Source organism: Corvus moneduloides, chromosome 11 (genome assembly GCF_009650955.1).
Source record: "Corvus moneduloides isolate bCorMon1 chromosome 11, bCorMon1.pri, whole genome shotgun sequence".
Classification (NCBI taxonomy): Eukaryota; Metazoa; Chordata; class Aves; order Passeriformes; family Corvidae; genus Corvus; species Corvus moneduloides.
The window spans coordinates 8,119,440-8,131,629 of record NC_045486.1 but is presented as its reverse complement, the minus strand read 5'-3'; the positions used below and the strand labels follow the sequence as shown (position 1 = coordinate 8,131,629).

The window sequence follows — 12,190 nt, the reverse complement described above, 5'->3', positions numbered from 1 at the left end:
ACTTGACCATATTCTGTCACCAGCTATATAATCCAACTGATTAATAAATACAGCAGATATGCATTAACCAGTCCTGACTTTGTCCTTGTTTTTCCACCAGAGACTCCAGCTCCAGTGAAGCACTGCTTTCCCCAGGATCCTGATCAAACCAGTTAATTGTCATTCCTCACACTCTGAGCTAAGTCATTTGCTCCCCCTTTTTTACTGTTGACACAACACTGCCCTACTTGGGTTAAATTCTTAAATGGACCTTTCCTAGATTAACAGCATGCATCTTGTCCCAAGGGAGAGAAACCGTGCAAAGATACTGCCAGCTGTAATACAGCTTTCCACTTTGATGGGAGACTTGTCCTCTGGTTGCAGCTGTATGTTGCCTCCCAAGCCCTTTCCTGACACAAATGAGCAGAGGAAATGATCTGGCTTAAAGAAAAAAATGTGAAAACAATAGTTTTCACATCTCAGCATATCCATTCAGTGCTAAAAGCTGCACATAACAGTTGTCCCAGCTTCTCTCTTCGAGCAGGTGTGTGTGCTCTCCCGGGCAGGGCAGTGTAGTCGGAATTCATCCTGTATGAGTATGGACAGGATATGTAGGACCTACTGCAGCCAGGCATAACAGGCTGTGGCATCAGTTTAACCAGCAGTTTCCAGACATTTTGTATGTACCATCACACTCCAGATTTCGCAAGAATCACCACCTATGCCTAGTTCTCAGCAAGGGTCTAAGAGAAAACATGATTTAATATGATTATGAGGACCAGCTATGGGTCATTCACCTCGGCTTGAAGACCACAGTCTAGGACTGCTGGTGTACCACACTGCAATTCTGCTGAATTATTTTCAAATTCTGTGTGATATTCAGAGTTACTGAACACTTACTTAATTTTATTTTATCCAGAGTCAGCTGAGTTTTGCAAAAGCAGGAACTGTCACTGTTAGTCTAAATTACACTGAGTTTAGGGAGTCTGTCACTAAAACAATAGATCCAGGCATAGACCCTGCAACTGGTTTTAATCTGCAGAGAGTTGATCTGGTTCCAACAACATGCTGCAAACACCATTAGACACAATCAGCTGAAAACTGCTTCAAGCTACTCAGCAGACATGTCATCCAGGTACCATGGAGTGTTACTTCCCATATGCTGCCAGAGCACATAAATGGGGTTATGACAAGAGACGAACAGATTCAGTCTGAAATCTCAGTGTAATTAATTCACTTGCCCTTAAGAATCATTATGAGAAATTTCCTATTGCAAAGCCAGCAAATCCACCAGAACCAACCATAGTGTTATTGCCGGTACAGCACATTAGACCTTGCAAAGAATTAATACAAGCTCTGTCAGCTATCAAAAATCCCAGCTTTTGCATGAGGGTCTAATTGGCAAACTGGCTGAAATTTGTGCGCTGTGCTCAAGGAGCTGATACAGCAACTTAGGAAACACAGCATCTGCAATGGATGTACATTTTCTTTCCTAACCAGTCACAGAGAACTTTGCCCTAAATAGCTCAGTTGCTTTTGCTTACCACTGCCACCGGCATTACTGCCGCCTTTATGAAGCATTTTCCTCGCTTGTGATGCTGCAGACCATTTCCATCCAAGCTCAGGGCCATATTCTGCCATCATTTTCACACTGCATATCTCAGGATTTAAAATTAGGCAAGTAACGAGTCTCTGCCATGTAATTTACATCTAATCAGTATTCTGCTCTTCTGCTGCTCATCTCAAAGGGTGTCTATGAGAAGGGTGGGCAGTGTACAGAGAGGACTGTGATTCATTTGGAAGGGAAAACTAACCCCTCTTAATGCATGGATCGGTGTTGGACAGGAGCACACACACTGGCTCTGCCAGCCATGTCATGCCATAAACCTTCCCCGAGGGGTTGAGCCAAGTCCACCCAGCAAGGCAGGTGCTGCAGAGTTGAGGCTCAGGTCTAGAAATGATACAAAGGAACTGCTCGCACCCACTACACCCAAACAAATCACTCCTGTATAACCCTTGCAGTTACACAGACACAGAAGGTGCGAGAGATTATTCCACCCAAATTACAAGGCAGTTATTGCTCCTTTCCTCTTCTCTCCAGGGCTTACGCAAGCCAAGTAGCAGTGGAAGCGCTCCCAGCAGAGCTGGTTTTTCTCCATACGCATGCAAAGCCTCCATTCATGGCGGCAAGGCATCACTGACACAAAAGAGACAAACTGCCATCAACACCTTCCTCCTTGGTGCCACCCACGCAGTTTGGCACCTTTGTGCCTTATTTAAATAGTTATGAAGAGTTTGAGTATTTATTATCACTAATTTCTTAACCACTGGTACCAGAAGGCAGAGTGGTACCACCCTATAGCACTGAAGGAACCAGGGCTGTGTCCATCTGAAATGGGGAAAGAGGGGCAGGAGAGAGCACAAGACCACGAGGAGGAGGTTATTCTGCAAGCAACAGGAGAGGAGACAGAGCTGCAATAGAAGATGCTACAGGTAAAGGACAGAGACAAGGGATCAGAAAGGAAATGTTTAGTTATTCCTCCAAAGAGCCTTGACCTCCTGGCAGTGTCATGGACTGACCAGACCACTATATCCCAAATGGACTTTATGCTTTGGCCTCTATCTCTCAGCTCTGGTGCAGGCAAGAGCCTGGTATGGATGGAGCTCCTGAAAGAGGGGCTGCTCCTTGTCCATTCTCTGTAACAAGAGCCAGCTCACCTTCCTGCAGGTGTTATTGTCTGCTTGTGGTTTAGCCGAGTTCAGAGCACCCTGGACATCAACACCTTTACTGCCAATCCCTGTTTGTACCAGCACCCATCCTTTGCGTTGCATAAAAAGCAAATGACAAACATACGGACAGCAAAGTATTTTTATTCCATCTTTATTGCCTGCTGACATGTTCAATATGCTCAAACTACATCTGAGGGACTGCATAGAGAGTGTTTCTTGTTTATATTTGATGTACAGCAGAACACTTTACATTGCACCAAATGTTGAGCAAACGGTAACGTAACAGAGAAGCTGCAGTGGCAGCTGGAATTTCTGAGGTGGGCTACAGAGACTCTCTGGGGGCAAAAGTCTGCTCATCTTATTCAAATGAATTGCTTTTCTGGCCAAATTCTGCTCTGATATGCCAACTGACGAATACAGACCTAGTAACATGAGAAAACATGGAATAACTCTGAGAGCTTCAATTCCACAGCAAGCTGAAGAATATATAGCAGCTGAAAACCAGAGAAGCAACTGCAACCACACTGAATGGCCAGAAGGCTCTCTGAGAGAGATAAGGGAATCCATGTCCAAATCTGCAAACCCTTGCACAGAAGAGTATCAATATAATTATTTATGGGAGAAATTAGGTTAGGAAAAATTACTCTCTGCTTTGGAGAATCCCTGTTCACAGGGAAAGAAGATGAGAACTTGGTCTAATAGGACTGAATTGTCTCTCAGGGAAAAGCAATACCAGTTGCTCTACAGGTGATCACGGACTGCCATAGCACTCCTAACTTCATTTCAGAACATAATAAAGGAAACATACAGAGAAAAGCAATCCTTCAATCTCTGCCCAAGAACAGGGTCAGTACACAATGTTACCAAAAGGGAAAGGCAGATAGAGGCACGCCCCGTGGCTGCTCTACACCACCTCCCCCCTCTCCGTGGCCATTTTGACCCCATGTGGAGTACAAAATGAGCACTTAAACTGTCTCTGCTGATCATACTTGGTTATGGGACTAGCTATTCAATGGGTCTCTCCAAATAGCCTCCTACTTACACGGGTCCCACACATCATAAATCCCCTTTACTCCCCAAGGATGGATTTTCTTATCTGCCCCATAGTTTCATGCTACAGAAGCCAGCAATGATGGATAAAAGAAGAATGAATACAATTTAGCTCCTACTGAAACAGCTGAACTTGGACCAATAATTAACACAAAACAAAACAAAGGTATCAGCTTACACCAGGTGATTTAGGATCAGAGAAACCAGGTGTCTAAGGTGGAAGAGGGACAGCCTGGCTGCCCTTACCAGCGCAGGACAGACAGCACACAAGCATGTTCCAAATGTGGGGTCTGGTGCACCTGGTTTATACCATCTCTGTTCTTACACTTTGACCCTCTACAGCAGACCTGCCATCTGTTTCATCAGCAGCAAGATTTTACCCTCTGACCTGATCAGTTTGGATCTGTGTTGTCACAAGATCTCAGTTGGATCCCATGTTATTCCATCACAGCATCTCTGTGCTGCTTTTCATAGAAAACCCTGAACAAAAGTTTTATTCCTCACACTTGGAGACAACACACCATGAGAGTCCAGAGAGGAGGGAGAGAGAGATGGACCCAAGAGGACTCTATGACTTCCTCAGGTTGGTGTGAAGATGGATCACTCACACTGGAGCCACACACTTCTGTGGCCAATGCAGTGGTTCCACCTGCTCTTGGAAGGTGAGGAAAGATGTAACACACCAAGTACTGACCAGATCCTTTTAGGTTACAGAGGACATCTGCCTGTTTCCTTGAAATTCTTAACAGTGGTCAAATATACAGGTCGACTGAAACTGGGGGGGCAAAAAGTGGAAAAAAAAAAGGGGAAAAAGAAAGACATTGCAAAATGATCAGTGAGAGCTGTAGACAATGAGAAGCAGTAATGAATGTGAAGGCAAGATAAACGTCAAGAATGATTTGATGCTGACTCTGATATGATGAAACTTTTGCAGATTCAAATGGGGTCCAAATTTAACCTGGAGGTTCAAAAGGGAGCCCAAGAACCTCCAACCAAGACAGACTGAGCTTCTTCCTCGCCTCATTAATTCCTCATTAAAATTAATTCGCCATTTTATCAAGCATTCAAGTGCATCTGGAAACTCATGGCTAGAAGTCTGCAACTGAGATATCCTTGAGAACACCCATACATTTAGAAAAGAATCCATGATTAACAGGCATCCTGCACAGAGCCACAGCTCAGCATCAATCACACGGCACTGAAAGTGGCCGGAGGACAGACTCAAGTATTTCATGTTGTGATTTAAGATCACTTCTAGTTACATCTGTTACCTGGACCAGGACAAAGAATCGTTTCTTCCATCTCTTCCAAACATTTTTACCAATGGCCCATAAATACCTAGGAGAAAAGAACAGGTGAATTCAGCACACAAGTGTTCATCTGTTGTTTTCTTGCTTTTCAGTGCATTTTGTTTACACTTAGAAACTGAAATTAATGCACAAGCAGAAATAATTACAAGACTCTCAAGCTCAGCAGCATTCATGAGTGGGTTTATTTCTAGCCTGAAAAAATTACCTGCAAAGAAAGTGACATAAAAATCTTACAGAGTCTTAATGTTACACAGTATTAATTCTCTCTCCCTTTGTCCTTCACAACTTGCTCAGACTTTAAAGCCCTTTAGTGCCAGTGAATAGCTACAACATGGTTGGGTGGGCAAAGAATGCATTTGCAGCGGAAGAATTAAGGGAGACAAACCCCAAATCTGCTTTAGCCTTCATAAAACCATTTGGCTGAGGGGAGCTGTCAAACAGAGCGACACTTCCTACATCCAACCCAGTACGCAGGACCTCAATATCCATTGGACTGACTAAGCCAGGACACTTCACTGAGCAGCTCTAAGATGAAATCCAAGAAATTGCTTGGCTACAGATAATTCAAGCAAACTGAATAATTTCAGGGGAGGAGTGAATTTACTGTTTTCTACAAAGAATTAACTTTTTTAATTAATGTCAAAATAAGCACTTAATCTCTGTGATGAAGTGGCCACTGTAACATTGTAACACAAACATCAGCAAAACTAGTGGCAGCACCAGGCTAATAATAAACATAAGGATATTATTCAGCATTAGTATGTTTTATGTACCACTATAATTACTTTAGTTCTGGCTCAATAAATAGAAAAAGTACTTCATTTTTGATTATGCAAGGGGTTTCTTATGCCAGAAGAGATCCAGCATACTCTTGGTGAATGTTAAAACCACAAAACTCCAAGTCACGCTTAAGTGGGCTTTGAATCCTTGGCAAGTCCAAGAAGAGGGTAGTAAGTGTCCTTTTGGCTATTGCTGCTAATATCAACAGAAAGATAATCTCAGTTCTGGTAGCAAGAGGTATAAACCTCAGAGTTTTGAGGAGTATCATGTAAATCAAATGTTAGTTGAAGAAAGCTTGAGAACAGCCCTGTTATCAGCTGAGATCAAGGAAATAAACAGGACAGGGGATGTGTCCTCTCTGGCTTTGGTGCCTGTGATCGTGGTGAAAAAATTAAACTTCACACAAGACTACTGGCTCTGATCTCATCAGCACAGAAGACAGAAGGAGGAGGAATTAGAAAAGGTGAGTGATCTAAACCACCTAATAATGGATGGAATTTAACAAAACACTATGAAAATAAAAGTGAAACAAAGTCACTTTTATAGCACCAAAAACAAACTGGAGAAAGAGTTATTTCCAACAGTGAGTTTCCCAGACAGTTTCAATTTTTTGTCATATCCTCAGCTCTGAAGAGCAATCAGAGCCTTGCCAATGGCCTTAGCTAGATCTCATTTGTAACTACATGAAGGTAGAAGTGATCAGGGATCCCTCTGGCCCCAGATCTTCTGACACTCCCTCCTGGAAAGGAGAGGTGCCCCTTTTACCTTCCAAATTATTAGTCCTACTCCAAGCAACTGCTATTTAATTGTGTTGTGTATCTCAGTATAAACAATGCCAGTCACACTGGGGTTTATTTCAAGTGGAAAGTGCACTGTGATTTTGGTTTTGAGAAATCAATACAGGGAGACACAGAGCAACTTAAAAAATTGTATTATTGTCTGTAAGAAAGTCAGGAGGTTCACTTATTATTTCTCACAGGAAAAAACATAATTAGGAATTTCCTGAGGAAAACTGTTTAAAATTTAAACTGTTTGGTTCATATGCATTAAAAAAGTCTACACTAAGAATATGGGAAGTGCATTATAAATGAGTGAACTAACGCCATGTTTGTATTTATCTTTCTGCTTCACCTCCTGTGAACTTGAGAAAGAGAGCGCCTCTTTGAGAATATTAAAAAAGTGAAATTTCCTAATGCACATTCAGAACAAAATTACTTCAGATTGAGACAAGTGTTTACCCAGAGTGCTTCATGTTTTGAGGCTTATCCATTCGCACAGCAAGCTTGATCTTCAGGTCTTGATCCGGGCAGTTTTTGGAAACAGTCATTTTGTGCCACTCTGACTGCTTTGGGCTATTAGGAGTAGGGTGGAGAACAACCTGTAAGAATTAAAACCAACAACGTTAAAGGGAAAAATTATTCACAAAATGGGGTTTAATGTGGAACAGAAATACATCAGATGACCTAGTTTTGTCCGAGAAATCAGTCTGGATATGTCTATTCACATCAATAAGGACAACTTTTTATTGCTTTTTTAAAGCACAGCTTATTATTTTGAGATTAGGTCATATATTCTTTGGCTCCTCAATCAGCTCATGGGGCTATGCAGACAGAACTGCATAATCAGTTCCTATCATTTCAGGATGGTATGTCTGACTGAGCTATGACAGCAGATAAAATCTGCATCCCATGTCATGACATGAGTGGCTGCAGGACTCTGCTTCCATTTCAAGCAGCAGGAAATGCTGGGAGGGTCTCCAGCTGGAGCACATCCATGCAACACCAGCGACTGCAGATGAACACCACTGCAAGCATTTGGCTCAAAGAAACTGAAAGCTCCAAGAGGTGAATAGTCTTTCCTGATCATAGCTGTGCTTTTCCCACTCATCCATTACCACTACAAAGCAGAGCAGCTCCCTGGAGAGTAAGATTCAGAGTATTCTCGTAGAACTACACCACATCCACCATCTTCTCCTGGTATTTCCATATGTTTCCTCTGAAGTGGCCTAACCCTCTTCCTCCTACACCTGTTCCCCTTCTGACGGTTTCACTCTCAGAGGTGACTTTTCCTGGTACAAATTCATTCACGTTTCCACTGTGCTGTAGTGAGATGAATCTTCCTTAAATCCATTAACCTTCATGCAAGCAAATTGTTTCACAATTCTTATATATGGCAGCATTCACCCTCATTAACTGGTGTGCTGCCATCACTCATTTCTTGCTCATGCTTAGTCTACGGTCCTGCCAAACTCCAGACCAGACTATAACCTTGTATTCCTCTGCTCCTCAATTTTGCTGCTGAGTCAACAATCTAGGGGCTGTTTTCCACCAAAATATCATTGATGCTATTACCTTATGATAAATGACTCTAAAACTTATTTTATTGCCTCCTCTAAAGCCTGAAGTAAGCATCAGTAGATTCTCAACTTTACCCTTATTAACGTTATTTATCACTTCTTTTATTGAATTGCTTTTTCTCTCAGGAATCTGAAGCTGTTATTAGTCACACAGATAACTGGGCAACACCAGTCTGTACTGCATCACTCTTGGAAAAAAAACACATTTAAGCAAATCCTGAAGATGAGAAATGAGTTCTCCACATGAGGCAGGGGGCATTAGAAGCATGATGGACCCAAGCTCTGAGCAGCATCCAAGGAACCAGTGCCAGGCAGGTCATGCAAGAACGTACGCCTGTGCTAAGCCACATCTCTTAGCGATGCAGCAGCCACTCAGTGTGTTTGGGATGCTCTCTACTTTGATTTCTAACTCTTTTTTCATCAAAAGACACAAACTTTTCTTAGTGGTGTTGCAATTCACAGCTCTTCCCCTCCTTGCCCTCAGTAGATGAAGTACTGGCATGGCTGAAATCCACAGGAGCCCTGCCACTGGCTTCAATAGGGTCAGGATGTATTCCCATGCCTTCAGCTGCCCATTCAGCAGTGCAGGGCTTTGGGAGCATTTTCCAGTTCTCCCTTGGATAAAAGTGGCGAGCTCAGGAGTGGCAGCCAGTTGCCAACTTAACACTCGCAATAGAAAGTGGGCTTTGTATCCGCCTGGCAGAGCACAAAGCCACTGCTCAAAGGGCGGCTGAGCAGGGGTGTTTTGTGTATAAAACCTGCTTCCCTCCTCTCTCCATGAAGGCAGGTTCCTGCCCATTCCAACAGCTAAACCAGTGGCAACACTCCTGGTTTCATTATTACATTAAAGAAGAAATCTTGATGCAGCCTGAGCAGACCCACGTCATCTTTCGGGTGCTCTGGGCACACTGAGCGTCCCTTTGAAGTTTGGCCGACTGAAAGCGCTGGTGGCCACGGGCCAAGGGGAATCACTGCCAGCTCCCCACACTTGCCACTGCTGGCCCGCATCCTTCAGCCTGCAGAAACTCAGGGCTGAGGGATGGTTTCCCGCTGGACTGGGAATTCAAGCACATTGGTAGGGCTGGCTCATCAGCCTTCAGGGCAAGAGGGGTTGCTTTGGGTGCTGACATCTTTCTCAGAACAACATGCACAGCTAATTGCTTCCCAAGACCAGCAAAGTCAGCACTGCTCATGGCTACCAGTGGAAACAAGACTTACAAAGCAAGAGGGGCTGCTTTGTAAAAATCCCTGAAAGGCAGCGCAGCCGGCTGGGTGAAAAGCTCTGCTCAGCATGCCACAGTGGATAAAGGCAGGGTGCCAGGCTGTTTGAAGTAGGAGGTTTTGAAAAGAATCCTGAAAATATTATGATGCTGTGCAGCAAAACAATTGTAGGTCTTCAGATGTAGTACTGCAGCCTAGAGGGATTGTCCTTTGTCAAAAAAGGACAGGGAGAAAGGAAGGATCAAGGTGCGGATGAGGAAAGTCTGAAGGGGCTGTGACTCTCTTTGAAGACATTGAGAGGAGAAAAGAAGGGGTAGCTTTGCTTTTCTCTCTCTCAAGTGCAAGAACAAAAGATGCTTCATGAACATGAAAACACAAATAATTAAAATGAACATGAATTACATGAGACAAAATTGCATGCAGCACTCTCCACCATAAAGTTATAAATTAAATCAGCAGCTCACTAGGACCAGAAGAATGTTTGGCATTTTTATGAACAGGATTAACATAAAACCGTGTTAATCAGGAAAAATGTTGAATTGACACAGACTCTTCCTTGTCAAGGCACAAACAGTCATGGAGTTAGCAAGAAACATCCCAACAGATTAGTCCATAATTGGAAATACTGTACTTGAACAAGCAACAGGATCAGTGGCTTTCCTGACCATGCATTTCTTAGCCATAGCCACATAGACAGGATGGAGAGCAAGGAGTGCTGCAGGACTGGGCAGAAAGAGCCCAGCTGCCCCTGGAGATCACTTGGGTCATGCTGAGCCATGACAAGTCCTCTTACCCTGAACTGATTTTCATGGAATCTTCATCATACTGATCTCAGCCTGAGGAGCTGAGGAAGGCACAGCAAGGAGTTTGCTGCCACTTATGCCTGGGGCCAACACAAATTAAACAGCTGCACAAAATCCATGGAGACAAGTGAAGTGTCCCAAAGCCACAGGAAAGTGCCATCCACAGATAACTCTGGAGCTGCAGGCGGCAATGATCAAGGGCCACCAGTCCCAGGGCACTGGTTTAGGGACCACAGGCGAGGGGCAGAGATGGGGTGGGAAGATTTGCTCTGCAGCCACTACCCTGGGAATCTGAGCTCTTTGCTACTAACACCATTGATGGGAGCAATGAACCCTCATGTTTCACCCCCCAGTCCAGCCCCACTGAAGCCACCAGTTCAGCCACCATACATCCCCAGGGAAGAAGCCACAGCTCCAAGCCTTTCGCAAGGAGTACTGCAGTCAGTGCTTTCAAAAGCTCAAACTGTGCACCAGCTGCTCAGTAGATATGAGAGAAGCTTAACATTCCCTTGCCAAACTTAAATCCCCTCTTTTTGCTTCAGCATAATCCCCTTTTCTGCTTCAGGAATGTCCATTTCCGCAAGCAACTTTTAAGGCTTTCTGGACTGCCAATATTGCACACAAGATCCTCTGCCTCTGCTCAGAGGAGGCACAGCCAGCTGAAATGCTGCCATTAAAAACTCACAACAAAGACAGCATGCGAGATGCACTCCTTTCCAGCAGTGCAGAACTTGCTTTCTTTCCCCCTCCTGAAGCTTGGCAAAAAAGCAGTGCATGTTGTGCTCCAAAGATATTTCTGTACAGGAGAGATTTCTCTAGAAAATCAGGACCAGAAGGAAACATCATTAAACTCAAAATCTCCTTACCCTCCCAAGCTCTTTGTCCTCCAGAGCCAGCACTCCTGTGCTCTCCGTGAACAGCTTCACCTTCACTGCAGGAAGCGCATGGGTTGTTGTGAAGTCTCCTTGGGTACCCCAGCTGTGAAAAGAAAGAAAGCAGTGTTCAGCTCAGCTGGCAGGTCAGCAGCAACACTGCTTGAGCACGAAATAGTTAACCCAAAATATGTCTGACACAAGCCAAAGTGGTTGGGTTGTGTGAGTGACAAGGGCATTAATTATCTTCTTTGAGAAATGTGGGACAGATGTTTGGAAAATGCATGATGGTCCTTAGGGGGAAAAAAGAGAGCATTAGGGAGCAGCATGAAACCAAGTTTAAGAGAACTTTCTTATTTAGAAAGAACACTATGTCTCCTGCAATGCCAGCCTGTGTAGTCACAAGAGAAGTATAGGATTGAAGACATCTGCACCCAGGACGTCTGTAATCACTCATGCCTATGCTCCTCTCTTGGCCAATTAACCTCTCCTTTCCAGGCTGAGAGTGAGGTTTGCTTTTTCTGAAGAAACTGCAATTTAACCTGGGTCACCTTCCAAGTCTCAGCCCAATCCAAGTTTAAGTTCAAGTCATTATGTCTGGAGTAATCCTAGATTGCTAGGACTACAGAGCAGGACACCAGCTCCTTGTGGGTGGGACTGCAGTGGAAGTGCAGGAAGATGCCACCTCTGCAACTACACCATGATCCACTGTCTACTATTTGTACTCCATGAGTCATTCCATGGCTTGGAAAGGAGTGGTATGGAGGCTGAATTATCCATAGCCTCTAGACATGCATGTCTCTAGAGAACATCTACAAGTTTCTGCAACCGCAAGTTGCCCAAGTGCACAGAGAACATGAACTCACTCCATGTGGGACCCTGCCAAAGAGCATGCCATGAGCAACACCTCTGAGTGATGTGGTGGAACACACACTGCAACCCAGAATGCTGCAAGTCAGATGAGAGATTACACCATAACTCACTAACCACTTCTATTCACCCTCACTCTGTTAATGACACTGTCTCACTTTAGGCTGTCCTCAAACTAGATCCTCTGCTGAAGAAAGGCAGTTCCGTTGAAAAGGCTCA

General features: G+C 44.1%; 1 protein-coding gene across 33 annotated transcripts in view; it reads right to left on the bottom strand.

Moving 5' to 3' along the window:
- CADPS (calcium dependent secretion activator) overlaps window positions 1-12,190 on the bottom strand; it is a 210,860-nt gene that overhangs the window by 102,469 nt on the left and 96,201 nt on the right. For all 33 annotated transcript variants that reach the window (XM_032121008.1, XM_032121010.1, XM_032121013.1 and 30 more), the window contains exons 7-9: window positions 11,096-11,207; window positions 7,088-7,227; window positions 5,031-5,097 (exon numbers count right to left, since the gene is read on the bottom strand). In XM_032121008.1, the coding sequence (XP_031976899.1) occupies window positions 5,031-5,097; window positions 7,088-7,227; window positions 11,096-11,207 (319 nt within the window). The remainder of the gene's footprint in view (window positions 1-5,030; window positions 5,098-7,087; window positions 7,228-11,095; window positions 11,208-12,190) is intronic.